This window comes from Phaethon aethereus (genome assembly GCF_964289735.1).
Source record: "Phaethon aethereus genome assembly, chromosome: 5".
Taxonomy (NCBI): Eukaryota; Metazoa; Chordata; class Aves; order Phaethontiformes; family Phaethontidae; genus Phaethon; species Phaethon aethereus.
This window is the reverse complement of record NC_138579.1, coordinates 40,084,357-40,103,250: the sequence shown is the minus strand read 5'-3', so window position 1 is coordinate 40,103,250 and position 18,894 is coordinate 40,084,357. Positions and strand designations below refer to the sequence as shown.

The 18,894-nt window shown below is 46.8% G+C and overlaps 1 protein-coding gene across 1 annotated transcript in view; it reads right to left on the bottom strand.

Annotated features, from left to right (window-relative positions):
• Nucleotides 1-13,258, bottom strand: part of TTC9 (tetratricopeptide repeat domain 9) — a gene marked incomplete at its 5' end in the record, with an annotated part of 28,752 nt that extends 15,494 nt beyond the window's left edge. Inside the window, one exon of the mRNA XM_082001020.1 lies at nucleotides 12,889-13,258. Coding sequence (XP_081857146.1) covers nucleotides 12,889-13,258 — 370 coding nt within the window. The remainder of the gene's footprint in view (nucleotides 1-12,888) is intronic.
• Nucleotides 13,259-18,894: the final 5,636 nt, after the last annotated feature.

Here is an 18,894-nt window from a genome sequence, read left to right as displayed (position 1 = left end):
ACCCTTCCTTGCTGTTCGCTTTTGTTCACCTTGTGCTGCTTTAATTCTCTCACTGTGGCACCTTCTCTACATCGTACACTTTCCTCCTCTGGCCTCCTGTCGCTGTTGACACCGACTGGAGCAATCTGGTCTCTTCAGTCCTTTTCACAAGGGAAATGTATGTAGAATTTTATCAGAGATCAGCAACATCAGATGGTGACAACCATCTGGTAAGTGCCTGGAACTCAACAGCAGTCCAAATCTAACAAGTGCTATCAAGTGTTTTATGATTGTTACCAGGGTATGTTACACAGTAAAATTAAAAGTCTTAATGGAATGATTTTTTTTTTTTAAATCCATCTGAGATAGGGAGGGCATTTCTGTAAGTAGGCAGAGGCTTTGGTAAAAGTGATGGATCTCAAGCTGCCTTCTCTACTGAAGGGTAAAGCATCGTTTGCTCGTAGCGGTTCAAACAACCGACAGCAGTACTGTGAAATGCAGCTGGAACAGCTTGAAGGCTCTCAAATGAAGTCACTGACAGTTGCGCATGCCGCGATCGCCTCGAGCCTGGCTTACTGCAGCATGTTCAATGCGGGATGACAGCTAGCGCTCTACCGTCCCGCAAACAGGGCAGGATGACGCAGCTGCGTAACGTGTGTGCTGTGCCCTGAGGTGGCTCACAGTTCACCTCCCAGGACACGTGAAAGAGCTGACAACTGCAGAGTCTGCTAAGGGGTGGAGAGCCCGCTGTCTCTGGGACCACCTCCTTGTGTATTCATACCATCAATATTTGATAGGGACTGAAATGCTTTTGGTTTTTCCTTGAACTCTCTCTAACTGAAAAGACTTCTACTGGCAAGGTGGAGAGGTCAAACGGGTAAGAGCATTTCCTTCATTAATATAATAAGCCATTCATATGTTTTATCCAGGTCCAGTGTAGCCCAAAGCCTTTCCATTTTAATGATGTTCGGAAACAGAGAAACCTTTATGGCCTCTGTGGGAGGGAGGGAGAGGACAAGAACTGACAGAATCAAAGAGGCAGAGGATGCCCCAGTCAACTGTTTTCTAACCAACTGAAGAGAGAGAGGTATAAAACAAAGCTCTCAACTGTATTTTCCTTAAAAATGCACACAACAAACCTAAACATAAGAGTGGTTTGTCAGCAACAGAGCCAACTAACCCTGGCTGTGTCAGGCAGCACGACCTGGCTGAGCTTTGAAAGATGATGTAAAGTGAGCTTAAGCATCACCCTTTCATGTAGCTGGGCCTCTAGTGTCCTTGCCTCATCCCTGCCCCCCATTTACACTGTAGAAAGCTAGTATCATTGAGGCGTCTGTCTCTTCATCAAATCTAGCCGGCCAACAGGTTTGAAAGTTATTGAGAGGACTGACAGGCAGACCACAGAAGACATGACTTATGACTCATTTCCTTTGGAAATGAGGCTGAAAACAAATAAACTAAAGACCAAAGGGATGATTCAGTATATCATTTCCTTAAAAAACTCAGGGTTTGAACTGTACAGGAGCATAAGCCAGTCCTCTAATAAGATGTCTTCTCTTTAATATAAGCTGTGGCAAAATGCTTCAGGTAAAGATCTCGAATCATTCCCAAACCCTTCATAAACCACGTCTGTGCAATCAGTACACTGCTGGCAGTGGAAGAACGAGGTAGGATCGTGTGTCTCATTTGGAGCCCGTGGAAGGTTACTTCCACCCCAAGTAGGGAGCTTGTTTTCAGGGACCAGGAACACCCAAATCATTGTACTGAATCAGGCCAATAATACAACTTTCTGTCTTGACTATGCCTTTTTGGTTAAGCTAGGGAAGGTGAAGATATACTATAAGAATTATGTGGTAGCCAAAGAAGCTGTAAATGGGTTCTGCTGATGGGCATACTGGTCTGTAAATAGAGATCACTAGTAGAATACCTCTGGAATTAATTTCAGAATTCAGCTTGTTTAGTTTTTTCGTTAATGCCCCTGATGCAAAAGGAGTGCCCTACTGACGGTATGAAGTTGGAAGGTACTGTCAAAAAGGATGAGGATGGCAATGTCATAAAAAGAACTACATGACCCGGTGGACAGCAATAAAATTTATTTGGAATAGAAGTCAATAATACAAAATTTAAGACCATGCTCTTTGGGACTAATGGGGATTTCTGGTAGAATTTGTGAGCTCATGAGCTAGAAACAAACAAAGAGGAAAAGGATGTGAATATGCTAGCTGATCACAGGATGACTGAGTCATTTATGTGACATGGACGTGGACAGGGAAATTAAAATCTCAGATAAGTTGATTCATAAATCCAAACCAGTTAGCAGTGGTTCTCAAGCATGAAAATGTAGTATTTGCTTTACAGTTTTTATCCTATCTAATACAGCAGTGAACGTTCTGATTAGTTATGTGTCTAAGCCTTCTTTGCTAACCTTATTAGGTTCTTTAACTCCATGATACCTTCTGGCACTGTACTCCAAGTTAATCAGCCCTGGGTTTAAAAAATTATTTTGTATTAATCTATAAATGTAATTTACCCCCTCAACCCATGAGCAAAGCTCCTGAGCTGCCTCAGTTTGAGCTCCATCACAGTAGTTAGAGAATGTATAAAGGAAAATGAATGCATTTTCTTTGTACTTCCAATATAGGTGAGGATCTTATGCTGCTCTGGCTTCCTTGCAACTTGAATGCACTTGTGCTGGTTTTGGCTGGAATAGAGTTAGTTTTCTTCATAGTAGCTGGTATGGGACTCTGTTTTGGATTTGTGATGAAAACAGTGTTGATAACACAGGGATGTTTTTGTTATTGCTGAGCAGGGCTTAAACAGACTCAAGGCCTTTTCTGCTCCTCACCCCACCCCACCAGCGAGGAGGCTGGGGGTGCACAAGGAGTTGGGAGGGGACACAGCCGGGACAGCTGACCAAAGGCATATTCCATACCAAGCGACGTCATGCTCAGCAATAAAAGCTGAGGGGAAGAAGACAGGAAGGGGGGGATGTTTGGAGTCATGGTATTTGTTTTCCCAAGTAACTGTTACGCGTGATGGAGCCCTGCTTTCCTGGAGATGGCTGAACACCTGCCTGCCGGTGGGAAGTGGTGAATCATAGAACCATAGAATAGTTTGGGTGGGAAGGGACCTTTTAAGGTCATCTAGTCCAATCCTCCTGCAATAAGCAGGAACATCCTCAACTAGATCAGGTTGAATGAATTCCTTATGTTGCTTTGCTTGCATGTGCGGCTTTTGCTTTAAAGTACCTGTTAAACTGTCTTTGTCTCGACCCACAAGTTTTCTCGCTTTTACCCTTCCGATTCTCTCCCCCATCCCACTGAGCGGGGAGTGAGCGAGTGTCTGCGTGGTGCTTAGTTGCCGGCTGGGGTTAAACCATAACAGTACTACCGTGTCTTAAGCAATTAATCACTGCAAAGCATTTAAGAGGCTAGTAATCTAGGATTTGAATTATGCTAGTATTAAAAAAATATGGTGACTAAAGGAGTTGAGGCTCAACTTTGCACAATGCTGTTTGATGACAGAATCATTGCTACAGACATGGGGCAGAGATTCTGATTTGATTCTTTCTGAAGCACTAGACAAGAAAATAAGTGCCTTTGCAGAGCAATGGCTAGGGCTGACTTATGATGGTTTTCCAGAGCACCATAACAGACTTCTTCCCTCATTGTTCTGCTCCTTCAAGATCAACTGGGTGGGGTGATGGCCTTCCTGGGCAGCTCCTGTTGGGGAGAGGCCATGGCCATTCCACAGGGCCCATTTATTCTCTGAAGGAGTGAATGAAACATAAATCTTTCTGCCCTCTTCTTCTCTGGGAGCAGGAGTGGGGCAGAGGAATGTGAATTCTCACAGCTGCTTCCCTACAGTTGGTTGAAAGATTGTTCTCTATATCATAAAGATGCTTTTCATATCAAGGTGAATTTGTGGATTAGATGGTGACTGGAGGGATAGCACAGCACACCAGAGGTAGATGTTCGTTAGTCACATCAGCCCAGGAACACCCAAAGCAAGCACTAAAGGCCTGACATAAATTTTCAAGTCCCAGACACTTCCTCTGCTTTTAATTTGCTTCCAGGAGTAAACTGCCTCTCCCACACACTACGCTGGGGAATGTGCAGGGCAAAGATACCCCACTGCTTGTTTCCTGTTCTCCCCTCCATCTGCTTCAGATAGCAATAAAGAGCTCTGCTGCCTGGAGTCAAGAGCTAAGTCCTTCAAGTTGGAAAAGACCTAAGATAAGCAGCGTCTAACTGGGCTGATCTGAAATCAGTCTTTACATGTTAGGATAAACCTTATAGACGCATCAGACAGGTAGCAAATTTCCACCACTGCCTGATTAGAGCCTACCAAGAGGGCCCTGAGCCCTCTTGCTTTACAGAAGAAGGTGACTTATAGCAAGGTAGATACCTCATTTGAGTTTCCTCAAGCAGGAAACGAGCTGTTTAAATGTCCCTGATGGGGCCAGGCCAGAGTAGCACCAGAGGCATGAAAACCGACAGTTGTAATCAGGGCACCACAGGAGCTTTGGAGTCAAAATTTGAGGAACACTAGTTTGGTGGTTCTTTGCTGGCTGACCCAGCTGCTCCTTTCCAGCTCCCAGGCAACTAGATCGATGGCCAGATTAGCAGAGTTTTGCTGCCTGCCACTCTGATATGAAAGGAGTTGCCGTTGCCATCGATGCAGAACAATCTACATGACAGCCCCTAAACTGGCAGCAAGTAAATGCAAAGGGCAGTGCTCCTACTAAAGAAAGGAAGGGAATACTGAGCAGTGGCTAGAAAAGTATTCGCTTTAGTAGGGCAGAGATTTGACGTGTCAAACATGGATGTGTTGGAGAAGGAAAAATGCTGTAGCCTTGCAACCAACGATTAGTGTCCTGTGTCCTGAAAGGCTTATGCAGTAATCTAAGGATGGTTGTTTTCTCCACCTAGGGACATGTACAGAGTTGCAGTTCCTGCCTTGTTGATGGTACATATGAGTAAATAGGACTGAGGTGTCATGATAGCCAGGAGCTTGGGACACAGGACTTGTCAGGCAATTCTGGGTTCTTCGGCAAACGGATCCACAACTGCTAGAGGTGCAAACAGCAGAAGACTGCTTTTTTCCCCCCTGCCTCCTGTTGGGAGGCTGTTGCAGAACCATTCAGGGGCGGCTACTTACACAGCCTAAGGCTTTCGAGATGAGCATGTGCTGCTGTGATGGGCAAAGTTGTGATCATGGCTACACAGGACACGCATGTGTTAATATTCACGTCCCTGATCAGAAGAGTTGGTAATTTCATCAAGGTGAATGACAAAGGTTATGAAGGTATGGAATACAGTCGCATGCTTGCACATGTACACACTGTTGTGGAGAGATGCTCGTCCTTGTTATACACAAGCAGGTAACCAACACCAGCTTACTGGCTTCCTGCAGATGTCACAGCAGAGATGGACCTTGAGGAGAGCCAGGAAAGGTGAGAAGGTCCAACCTGCACTAATATACTGCAGGCAAAATCAGCTCAAAGGAATCAGGCACAACAAGGTGCTGTGGGGCAGAGTATGAGAACAAAGGGGATGAGAGGACCTCACTGGCAGAACAAGCATGGGGCAAACCTGGGAAGCGACAAAACTTTGTCCGGGACATCAAAAAGTCTGACATAGCTGCACTGCAACTGGGAGAGCGAGTAGAGGAATTCAAAGGGTAAAGGCATGGACTGCATAAGCAGCCCTGACTCTGGAGCCGAGAAATGCGATGGGAGAACTGGGTACACGGGACAAAGCCAAGGAGAAGCAGATGGTGCTATCCAGCCTATGAGCCTCAGGGCGATGGCGTGTCAAGAATTTTGGAGAGTGGGGAGAATGGAGTGGATTTTGAAGTAAAGATCATGACATTAGCTATTGCCTATGGATAGTAACAGATGAGCTCTGGCACATCAAGCTATGACAGCTAACGATCGTTGCTCCCAGCTGTCCCTTCTGCCATGGGTTATCACAGAGAGAAAAACGTGACTGTGCCTAATTAATTTCCATGAATTATCTTAGTATTGTTTCTAGCAAGGCAAGCTACAGTGTCCTACTACCACCTCCCAGCCTCACAAAAGTGAGTGTGCCCCAGCTGAAGCTACCTTCAGCAATTCCAGCAAAGCTTCCAGAAACTGCACTGACTTTACAACCTTTGTTAAAGAGAACAGAATAGTAACGCTTCACGCCACCACAAGGAGATTTACCTGCATTCATCGATCAATGTCCGAAGTTTACTGTTTCCCATCCAAGGTGCAGTGCAGGAATGAAAAAAAAGGAGAAAGATTCCTGTGCAGTCATTAATAACAACCTTCTAGTTAATGATAGTTAATATTGACTCTTTTTCAAAGCATTTTTAACCCTCAGTATTAGTCACTGGTACAGTTGCCTGAGTAAGCTGAAAACAAGATTAATACACAGTTGCCTGCCTTCTATATCACTGTTTCTTGTCCATGAGGTGGGAGAACACAGAAGAAAAAATAGTCAGTAAATTTTCTCAAAACTTTATTTTCTCCCTTTCTTCATTTTGTTTCCTCAGTTTCATACTCCTCTGCATGTCATTTTCTGGGAGATGGCACAACATCAAGAAGAAACTGGGACCAGGCAACATTTAGACTTCCCCTTTTATTTATACTGTTTTCTCTTACTGCTTCTTTCCTCCTCACCACAACCTGCTTTATCAGGTGTGCATTGGATCTCATCCTAAAATCCTAATGTGAAATCTTCTGATCACCCTCCATTCCTGAAGCACCAGCTGCAGTGCCCAGAGAACACTGATGAGGAACTGGGGATGTGCTGATGAATTGATAAGCAGTTCTAGGAGAAAGGCTGGAGAAGCAGGTCTGGCGTTGGGTTAGACATTTCTGGGTCTGAGCCCCAGTGAACAAGAGGAAGAGAAGGTTGCTCCACCTGCTGAACCATGCAGAGGTGGCCCAGCTCCCAGAGAAGAAGGTAACCATGGAGTTCATGGGTGTATTTAGCAATAGACTGGGAACCAGCTTTGATTTTGACACTAGGTTTTACTGAACCAGCTGAACCATCTCCAGCACAGCACCGATGGAAACCTGTGGAGGTGTAAGAGGCTGTGACCCACTGTGGGACTTTTGCTGGAGGAAACTCCAGGACAGCATTTCAGAAGAGGATGGAGTAGTGCTGGCAGTAGGTGCCACTACAGACCTCTCAGAAAACATACCAGTGTTCTCAAGGTGGAGACCAACCAGTATTCTCTAGATAATCAAATTAACCACTACTCTGTTCTTGAAGAAGCTTTGTGATTTTTGACACCTCCTGCTTCATCTCCCATGGTGAGCTGTAGCTAGGCTTGGATGGATCTCAGCTCACCAAGACTGCAGCTCCCCAGGACAGTCTGGCTAAGGGGCTCTATAGCTTCCCAATACTCTCTGTTTCAGGCAAATGGTGACAAGGTCAGCTGGGACAGGCTTCTCCTCATGCAAAGGGTATTAAACATGTGCTAGAAGTGGCTGCAAAAAACTCCCACCGGAGCCTCACGTTTTGAAAAGGCTTGGGAAGAATAGTAACATATATAGAGGAAAATGCGTCTCCTGCCTCAGCAAGAGATGCTGTCAGACATGGATCACTTCAAGTTTGGAGACAGCTTTCCATCCTTCCTCTTCCTCCTGCCCACGCCCTCCCTTCTCTCAATGCACTCCTCCCTGAAGAGAGAGAATTTTGTCCTCCAAAATAAAAGGGAATAGGTAAATAGAGTATTTCTAAAGAGTAATTCATGACAATGCCTTCAAATCCCACTTCTTAAATACGTATCAGGGTTTGGGCCTATCACGAAAAAGCCACACATAGTCATCTGTGTCTACTCCCTGCTGCAACTGCACCTACCTGGAGCAGTAATTACATCAGGCTTGTAAAACAAGACATTCCCATGCACTCTGGCTGGGTAGACCTATCTAAACCAAGAGCGTTGGGGAACTCCCCCCTCAATCAGTGGAAGTGCAGACCGCATCCTGCTCTGTTTGCTGCTGTCTCTTCTCCCCATTGCACAGCATCCTTACAGAGCGTGTTTCTTGTTGATGCAGCACATTAAAAAAAACTTCACATCAAGCAACAATCCAAGACTGCTTTAACACCCACAGCACCATGTGTCCTGGTAGAGTCTGTACTTGTCAACGGCTATATACTGAGATGGGATTTTAGCAGAGACTTCTTGCGAGGAGTCCTAGTGGGTGGTCAGTGGAGACAAGTTTTACCAGATTTTCTCACGTTTACTTGTATTTTTACTTGGATTAAGTATTATAAGTATTTTTACGTTGATTTCTCATTGGAACTACTCACCAACGTCTGTGCAACTGGTCACAGTTGGGAGTAGTACCTACACCCTGGTCTAGAGCCCAAGGGTGCTAGGAGGTTCCTACGCTGCTGGAAGTGCCATGTTTTGTGGGACTGTCGCTATGATCTTCGCATAGTCATGAACAGTATCAGTGCATGTTTCTGCCAGTGCAGGAGGCCAGACCTCATTATCCAGGCTGAGTATCTTGTACGGCTACATTTTCTAATACTCTGTGCAGGTATGTGTGCCCTCTGCAGAGTCACCTGTAGTAAACTAAACGTACCTGAATTCAGATATAAACATGTTAAATTTGATTTACATTCATGTAATTAACAAAGCCTTACAGCACTCCCAAAGGTTATAAATGTAGATGGATAAACTGAGGTTCAAAGAATGGAAAGATTTGGTGAAGATAATACAATCGGTTAGTGCAGAGAAGGAGGATTAGAAACCCAGATCCCCCAGCACCACTCCTCATCCCCAGTTCTCCCTCTGGTTCTGTTTCTCCTGCCAGGATTAGCTGTAGCATTTCTGCGTGCTTAAGAAAACCAGCAAAGGTTTGCTTATCGCACTGCAACATTCCCTCATAAGAAAAGCGTAAAACTATGCTTACCCTTAGCATTTTTCTGCTTTGGAACGGCTAGGACTTGTTTCTCCCTGCAGAGCAGACACAGACCTTTTGATCCTGTAAACTTTTAGGCAGCAATGCTGGAATAAAATGATCATTGCGTTCAATGAGAGTCACGGTTGCATCTGTAGTAGATAAATGACACCTACCTGCATGCAGTACATAAAGTATTTAAGCTTCTTCTAGATCAAAGATACTGTAGGAGTGGAAAGGAGACTGAGACCTGGGGGATATTTGGCCAGTTTGCTTTTCCGCAGGCATCCTTCATACATTCATCTTTTTTTAAAAGAACACAAACCACTGACTTGGGGGAAACTCAGTTGAATGCACCATCAGGATGAGATTGTGGTCCCTGTTTTTTATTTTTCAATAGGGCTGAGAGAGGCAAAAAGAGGTCAAGTAACTTCCTCAAGGTCAGAGACTGTCAGTGAGTCATAAAGAAAGGACTGTTTGCCTTACAGCCCTGCGTTCATTCCGCCAGGCTCTGTGCTGTTGGTAGCCTTTTTCTTTGCCTGCCCTAGCAGTTTCTGGGAGCCTCGACCATGCTGCTGCTCTTGCATCTGGCGACATTTATCAACGAGACTTGTGGTAAAATGAAGGGGTATTGGCAGGCCCCTGTAAGAACTGGATTTTGCAGATGTGAGGGGGAGTCCCTTTAAGGCAAAACTTTTGGAGCTTGAAGTGAAGCCCAGCTAGTAGCTTAGTGAGAGAAATGTGAGCAGCACTGCCAATGGCAAGCGGTGAATATCCTAGGCCGATTTAAAATATATTAAAAAAAAATCAGAAGAATTTGGAATCACCATCAGGTTTCGTATCCTTTGAAACAGGCTAAATAGTTTAGGTCACGGGCGTACCACACAGCTCCACAACAGGGGACTGACTTACTTCAGAAGACACACCAAATATTGTGCGGCTCTGGTTGGCCACCCCACCTCACGGTACAAGAATTGCCTGTTGAAGGCGCTCTACAAAAGAAGTGGAGCTAAAGAAGAATCTGTGTGCACGTTTGTGCCTAAATTTACATTCTGCAAGGCAATACAGGTACTGACAACAGTTTAGTGTTTGCCCACATGTTCTTACTCATGTAATTAGTCAGATTAAAAAAAAAAACCCAACAAAAATCAACCAACCCCAGCCTTCACCCATGAGATTGCCCCAAATCCCCTTTGGGTGTATATTTCTCACCTGCTTATTTGGTTAAGTGCCTATTTACCTACAGCTGATGCTCTCCTCTGACCAGTATGCTGCACCTAAGCACGTAATTGTGTGTGCATGCATCTATATTTATGATGCAAAACATCTCTGACAGGTGGGTTGCGTGGTGGCCACATGAAAAATGACAGTGCAAAGGCAAGGTGGGCTTCTTAAATGCTAAGCTTAGAGAGTAAGCGGAGGTGCTAAAAGAACTTGGTAATAAGGACACTCAGATGACAGCTGCTAATGCTGCTGGGTAAAAATCAGAGCTAAGTGAAAAACTGCCTTCTCTAGAATTAACATGTACTGCTGTTATGCAGATTTGCACTATGCAGATTTATTTGTTTTAAAAACAGCTCTAGGCACCCATTCAGTGCTCAGAAGCAAAACTCCCCACATCTCCATTCCTCCCTATGTCAAATAACACTGATTTCAACTCTAACAGTATGTGCTGCTGCCTCTGCTAGAGCCCACCGTGTAAGGGAGCAGTGGCTTCCGCTACACCACGCTTAGAAAATAAAGTCCCAATGCTGCACCAGTTGAAGTCACCATTATAAAAGTATACTAATTATTATGACAGGTCTGGGGAAACTCGCTCCCCACTCTTCCCTTCCCTTCAGACATGAATTCACAGATCCTCCTGCTAGAATGGGAGCTCTGCAATTCCAGTTTAACTGCACACCCCTCTCTCCAACATGCAGGGCATTTCTTTAGAATTGTTTGCAGACGGCCCAGCAGACACACATGAAGCTACGTGTTTCCAAGACAAATGCTGTTCTCTGCTCTGTGCGTGCCATCTACTGAAAACATGTGACAACCACCCGTGCAAAATGACAGCTTGACCTGCTGTGAGGTTATCTCAGGAAAAGCACTGCTTGCAACTCCAGGGTTAATTATACTCATCTCCTCCTGTGTTCACATTGGTTAAATTTAGGAAAAAATCTGTTCAAATCTAGGTTAAAGATGGAACATGTTTCTCACACCGTCTGATCGCTACTGCTGACAAGATCAAATACAACCAACAGTGAAAAAAATTCCCCACACAAACCCAAAACGGTAAATAAATGAGGTGGACAATGACCATTACCCAGGACAACTCCATCAGCAGGAGTGGACGCATTTCTAGCAAGTGGAACTTGTGTACTCAGCAGGAAAGTGCCACAGGAGCAAATCCCATCCCTCCCCCTGACTTCATTTACCTTCTACCTACCACGTCTCATTTGTATCTAGCAGAGACATTGCCTGTGAGTACTTTTTCAAACCCAGGAACTCACCAAGCTATAATGTTCAGGGTATTATGGGCTCTTTGTATAAACCTGCCAATCTAAATTACGCTTGCCAAATACAATGGATTTTAATAAACCTCTGAACAGAAATTTGGAGAGAGACAAAATTACAGCTGTGCAATGATGGTATCGCTCTGGAATCTCACCTGCCTCTGCCTCTATATGATTTCAACAGGCTTTTGAAGGAAGAGTATTTGAAAACATGATGAAAGGGGGCTAAATTGTGCCCCCCATTACATCCCAAAAGCCATATTGAGTATAACAGTTCGGCATGGACTGAGACAAGAGAAGATGCTGGCTTGGTGTTTCAAACCTTTCAACTTATTCTGCACCTTTTTTAGCAGTAGACAACAGGAAACCAAGCTAGCCAACTCTGTCTAAAGAGCCAAAAGCCAAGTGATGGCGACAGCTGAAACAGTAATGTCCTGATTTTCACCATTTTTTTTCCTCAAGGATATAAAGGGTAGCGAGTGACCCTTCATCCTTCTGGAAAACAGCAGAGCTTTATTAATGTTGTAATTTTGTGCACCTCATCCAGGTTATGAATGTTCTCTTCCCTGTACGTACCTAGGCACAAGTTTTTGGTTTAGAGATGCTTTCAGGCTGGAAAGAAAAAAATCCATGTGCCAACAGGGACCAAACATAACCTCTGATCCTACAGTTCTTGCTTGGGTAAAGCTCCTTGAAGTCAACAGGAGTTCCGTCTCTGTAAGGACTTCAGAATCAGACTACAAAAGTAGTTAACCCCACCAACCCTCTCCTCCATCTTCCTGCAGCAGTTCTTCTAAACAGATGGCAGGGAGCAAAGGGAGCGATGATCAAATGTCTACTGACCACAGCGGTGACCAGCAGCTAGCGAAACGCCAGTTCTGTATCTGCTCTCAACTTTCACTGCTAAGAGGCCAAAAAATTCTTTTTATATCTAGCGCTATTTGGAGCTATTGCAGTAGCGTCCAAACCCTTCCCCTTCCTTACACCGAATGCGGTAGAAGGAGTCTCTCTCTCTCTCTCTGTAATACTGTTAATTACAGGCACCAGAACTGGAGCTGTGGTGAAGGGACTGAAGGACATCTCGGGCTGAGGGAAAAACGCGGCCGTGAAACCTCGGCCAGTAATTTCTGTAAGTCCGAGCATCCACGTACGCACCGCTGCCTTCCCGCCTGCCTCCCGGGGGAAGAGGGCACGGGGATGAACCGGTGACGGCTGGAGCGGCCCCGGGGAGGGGCTGGGGGGCGGCGGGGCCGCAGACGAGCCCCAGCCCAAAGAGCGGCCTGGCCGTGCGCCCCCTCCCCAGCGCTACCCACGGCAGCCGGGCACCGAGCCGCGCACCGGCAGCGCTTCTGTGCCAAACGTGAGGACAAAAATAAAAATGGAAGACAACGGAACGAAAGGAGAGGGGAAGAGGGCAGAGGAGCGAGGCAGCGCTATTTTGCGGAGGGGAAGGGAGCGGTGCGCGGCGCAGGTAGGGGGGACCCCGCCGCCCCACGCCCCGCTGACCTGCCAGGCTGTTGTAGCAGTCAACCTCGATGGCCTCCACCGCCTGCCGCTGCTCCTCGCTCAGCCCGGCGGCGGCGGCGGCGGCGGCGGGAGGGCGCTGCCCGGCCGGCTCCTGGCTCAGCAGCAGCAGCAGCGCCTTGAGCTCCAGGAGGGCGCGGTGGTACTTGCCGATGGCCTCCCGGAATTTCTTGTCCTTGTAGCACTGCGCCCCTTCGCTCTTGAAATCCAGCGCCCGCCCAATGAGCTCCCCCGGCTCCGCGCCTCCCGCCGCCGCCGCCCGCGGCTGGGCGCCCCCCGCGGGGCCGTGCCCATCGCCCGCCCCGCGGCCGCCGGCGTTCAGCTTCCCCGCCGCCGGGCTCGCCCTCTCCATGGCCGCGGCGGCGCCGCCCGCCTCCCGCGCCGCCCTACGCGGGCGATGCCGCGGCACCCGCCGCCGCGCTGCCGGCCGTGCCCCCGCGCCGCGCCCCGGCTACGCCGCTCGCTCCCATCCTCCGGCGGCCGCCGCTCCTCCTCCCCCGCCCCGCAGCCCGCGGGGCGCCCGCCTCCGCCCGCCCCCGACACCGGGCACCGCCGCGACCCCCGCCCCGTGCGGCGTGGGGCGAGGCCGAGGTGCGGGGGCGCGCCGGCTCCGCTCCCGGCTGTCCGCGCTGGCCTGGCAAGGGGCGACTGCGGGCCCGGCCCCCCTGCTCCCCGAACTGACCCACCCCACAGCCTCCCCCCGGCCTGGGCTCCCTGCAGGCCCCGGTATCCCAGCCCCTTCCCCTCCCGGAGCCTTGCACCCCTCTTGCGCCTTAGGGTCTCACGTCCTTGTCTGCGGACTGGGATCCCCTCTCCTCCTTTCCCCACCTCACCCCAATTTCCCTTCTCCCTCGCCTCTCCCAGAGCCCACTGGTGGCCATCCACCACCCACACCTGCTAACGATCCCTCAAGGTGTTTTTTTGGTGTGTGCACTCCACATCGCTGGGCAAACCAGCCTGCTGCGTCCCCTGCATCAGGGCAGCAAAAGCGAAGGCCTGGCAACTGCCCTGGCACCAGCCGCTCGCACGCTTTTGGTTTTCCTGCATCAGGTTTTCCCATGCACTGCTGGAAAATGGGTTGATGCTCACTGATGCTCGGAACATTTCCTGGTTTGGGGGTTTCAGTGGGGAGTGGCTCTCCTCCTGCAGACAAACAGCGGAAGAACTGCTCTCAGCACCAGGCTTTGCTTTGTCAGGCCAAACACCATGTCTGTGTTGCGTATTAGAGCAGTTTGATGTGTGTTGGGTGCGTCGTTGCACCAATCTGTTTTGCAGGTCATACCTTGTGCTTAAAAATTGGAGGATGGATGAAAGTATAGTGAGATTTTTTTTCGATAATGTGTTAGGAGGCGTATTTTCATTACGCACGTAACTCTTGCATGGTAAAGCTGCAGCTGTGGTACAATGTGTTCAAGCTTCCCTCTGCAACAAGGAGGACAGTTTAAAGTGGAGCCTTGAGTTTCTCTTTGGGATATATTCAGCCTAGTGTGATGGCATTTGGTGGTGCAGTGCTGGGCAAACTGGGATAGCTGGGTAGCACAGCTCCATGTAAAGGTATTAATGCAGGTCTGGAACTGTTGCCTGGGTAACTCCTTGTTAGCAGGGCTAATAAGTTGGGCTTTATGCATCGGTGAGTTGCGCTGCTGATAGGGTTCTGGACCTTGCTAAGGTTGTGGTCACAACCGGTACGGAGATACAGCTACTCACTTGAATTCAAGAGCCAGAGCCTCAAGAAGAAGCAAATAGCATCATACTTGTGATAAAAGTATAATTTTGAAAATACTGGCATGAGAGAAATTAGAGCTAAGATATTCAGCAATGATTACATGACTTCAAGTGCTTTGATTTCCAGGTGCCCTACAAGACACATCTTCACAAAATCTTACTTTATGAAAATGGATGCTCAGCATTTTCAGGTACCTCAAGCCAGGAAGAAGAAAAATTACTTACAAATCTTGCTCAAAGTATGCGTAATCTAGAGTCAGGAAATCGTGGCGGGGGGGTATGGTGGTGGTGGGTATTAGTCACAGTAGCTAGAGTGGAATTGATGTGTGGAACCTAAAAATTGAGGAAGGAAAATTCCTGCTGGGTCATTTTTTAATCTGTCTGCTAGTCATATTGCACAAAGTAAGTTTAAGTAACTTCAGGGGTTTTGTCGTACTGTTATTGATTGCTATTCAGGAGAATTCACAAGGACAATGTATGTCCTCTTGTGCTGGAATGCTGACTTTGCCAGAGGAAAGGAGATTGCCACAGAGATTTAATTCCTCAGGTTTGAGCACCTACAGAAGCAATCAAAGAAGGGACTGGTTTCTTGGAGGGTGGTGCGGCAAAGTGACCTTGGGAGTTGATGTTGCTTCCCTCTTTCAGAGTTTGCCTGAGCCTATGGACTTACGTGGTACAGGGGGGCACTGAGACGTAGGTGACTTCTTCTCTCCCCCACTATGCATTAACCTTAAGGAAATCTTTGAGATTTCTTCCTTTGGTTACTGGTCAGCAGTGGATGCCTGAAGCAAGCTATGCAAAGCTGAAGTTTCTTACTGAAGAGTCTGGCAGTGGTCACTGCCAACATGGGTGCAGATGTGGTCAGAAGAAGTCACAAAATACTGACAAAACTGGGTGCTCCTCACGTTATGAACTATACTGGACATACTAAACTGTGGCTTAATCCTGAATGTTGCCTAAGCACCCAAATGAGTTTTCCATCTCGTAGTTCTTCCAGAACTGTCCAAGCTCTCTTCCTGACAGATTGCTGGTGAATTTGAAGAGGAATGTCACAACTGTGTAGATCCCAAAATGGACAATAACAGAAGTGTCTGAATGATTGCTTGTTGGCCAACTTAGGCTCTGTGTTGATACCAAACAGTATCCCTCAGCTGAGAGCTGGATCTCTCAGCCAGTCGATTTAAAGCTGCTGTTAAGATTTGCGCAGGATGACTGGCAAAGGTCAGTTGAGCCCATCAGCTCCTTCCTCCTAGAGAAGAGCTAAGTAATGTGTTGGCTACACTAAAATCTATAGGAAACATCGCAACATCAGTCATAAGGTCACCACATTGACCATTCTTGTAAGGGACCGTGCTTTTTTGTTTCTTTTTTCAAAGGGAATGTGGTGCTTGAGGAAAAACATGAGAAACTATCGCTTTTCCTACTCAGAGAAGATTTGTATTTGAGAGACACCTCACATATCATTTAACATATGATGTGATGTCCAGATCTAGATTTCAGTTGCCTGGGGCCCACTAGACTCCCCGTAGAGCCTTGCAGATGGTCAACACCTCTAATGACATCCAGCTTGAAAACCTGACAGGAACCTGAAATCATCAGAAAGAGTATGTTTGTATAGATACACTGGACTGTGAAATAAGGCATACATTCAGATAAAATGAAGCCAGTTTGCAGTCATTATCTGTATGCCATGAGATGAGGTCATGGTATTGGTCAGTATTAGCTGTCGTCGTGCCTGTCTTTCGTCCAAGGATGCATTTTTTTGTCCATAGAAGCAGAACGTGCTTATCTGTCTCATTCTGTAATAGATGGGGCGTGCCTGTCTGTCTGGATGCCCCTAGGTGCCGTGAGTATCTGAAACTGCCTGGGTGTGCCTGTCTCTCCTCCTCCGCATTGAGATTTCCTTAGCACGTTCCAAAAGCGTACACTTGCATTGCTCAGTTATTATTATTATTATGGATCAGTCACATGCTTCGTAGGGATATTTTAGGATCTGTGACTCACTAAACCATAATTTCCTGCTCATAGCTTACATGAAGAAAATCGTCTTTGTGGGGTCCTGTTGATGGTTGGGAGATGTGTTCTTGGGTGAAACTGTAAATATTGAGAAAGATACTGGGACACATATCTGTGTCTGTCTTCTGACCTTTCTCTAGATGTGATGGTTTGTGTCTGCCTAATGGGATGATTAATTTACAGGCAGGTGTAGGACAGATTCCTCCCATTTCAGGACAATGCTATAATGAACCTGGTAAGGCTTCTGAGGAGAGCTAAGGAGGCTGAGCACCTGGGCCCTGGTGGTGCATTTTCCTAGCTCAATGTGAATGTACTGTAGCCTTTATGCTGTGGGGTGAGATTTTTATAAATTGAAACTTTCAGGGCCGCTATGAGGACTCAAGTCTGTATACATTCAAAACCAGATACCAATTTGGAGAGCAGTATAGCCTGTCAGGTGTCAGTTCAGTTCTCCTTGAGCATTCATTGGCATTGATGGGACTGTTGGCCATGCAAGGATTGTTTCATCAAGCCCTTCATGAATAGTTACAGGGGCAAACCACCAGCCTCACCCCTTTCTGAATGGGCCAAAACCAGATTGTGATGGTGTCAAGCCCTTGTGAACAGGAGGAGACCCCCCACTGCCTCTGTTGAGCTACAGAATTCCCAAGCTGCAGTGAGCTTCCAGCATACACAGCTGCTGCTGCTACAGTCCGTCACCACCTTAGTCAATCATCCATTATTTATTTCTAAATCGTATGTAAAGCTCTGCACCATAGCCTTCATGTACAGGGAAAAGAAGAGACAGAGCTTCTGAAAGATCTGGGAAAACAAAAGCAGAGAAGCCCCTTTCCTTCGGAGGTTGTCTTATCCAAGGTCCTTATTCCTTATATCTAAGGAAGAGAGGAAAGGGAAATAAAATCATATGCGATGAAAGGTTGCCACCTTGTTACAAATTCCTTTGATCTCTTTGTATCGTTTGTTGCAGTCAACAATTCCTTTTAGCACAAGAGATCCTTTGTTTACAAGTGTTCATCAAATGCAACATAACTTTGCTTAGAGAGTATTGTGCATGCGTTTTCTTCCGTGGTCTGGGTTGTGTGATCGGTCAGTTGATCCTGCTGGGCTGTTGATGCCTACTGATTGCCTGGCTGAGAATCATTAATTAGGACTACAATGAATTTCCCAGGAACAGTATACAATCAAGGAATAACAGTGAACAGAAATGTGTGCAGGCAAATAAGAGTGTCTCCGTGACAAGCCATTCTTGGGTGTGTATATGAGCAGCATCTTTGTCACAGAAATGTTTGCTGATAAAGAATATTAAGAGGTAGATGGTTAAAAAGAACAGCTGTTCAGAATTAAAATGACTGTTCCAAATTCTGTTTTTAACATACTGTATTCTTTCATTCTTTTTCATAAAGACGACAACAAATTGCTAAGAGGCTTAACCATGGAGGCTAAAGGACCCAGGACAGGCCAAATCAAAACCATTTACCATCATTCCCAGTGTTTCTTTTTGCACTTTAATTAAAAATGAGCACTCCGATTTGCAGATCAGTCGCACTGGAAGGGAATGCTGCCAACAAAGTTTGAGAAACACTTCTCTTAAAATCAGTTGTTGACAGCCCATCTGTAGGCTGCATCTACCATCTCTCAAGTGAACCCCAGTTTTCTGGGAAAGCTCTTGCACTTTACTCAGGCTGGACTGAAGACCAGCGAGGTCGATTCCTGTGTTGTGTATGAAAAGAGTAGATCTGGAAAAAGAAACACCCACATCTCTCTTATCAGACAGATATTTAGAACTGCAAAGTAAGCACTCCTATATCTTTCAGCCTTCATTTTTCCTCTATCTTATCTACCAGCATCCAAGGCTGTCCTAATTCTGAAGGCACATCTACACCAGGCGAAGGAGCATGGTGTGAGGTTTTTGAGTTAACAGTGACCTAGATCTGACTTGAGAACGATGCTTTTACTGAGACCCTAAGGAAGCAGACCCTGCCTCCACTGTCCCCATTATTACTGCCCCGGGGAGACCTGCAGAACTGCTTTATGCTATGCCATGGCCATACGGGCGCAAGTTACTGTGCATCAGCTGCTCCGCTACTTCTGGCCCTTCCTGAAGGTGAAGACACTCATTCCCATAATGCTGAAAGACTGCATATTGTGCAGCATTAGTGGGAAATGAGCGACTGCGCAGAAGCAGTTACTGCAGGGCTGCTCGTGCCTGGCATTCCCTTACTGCCCAGGTAAATGGCAAGTAGTTCA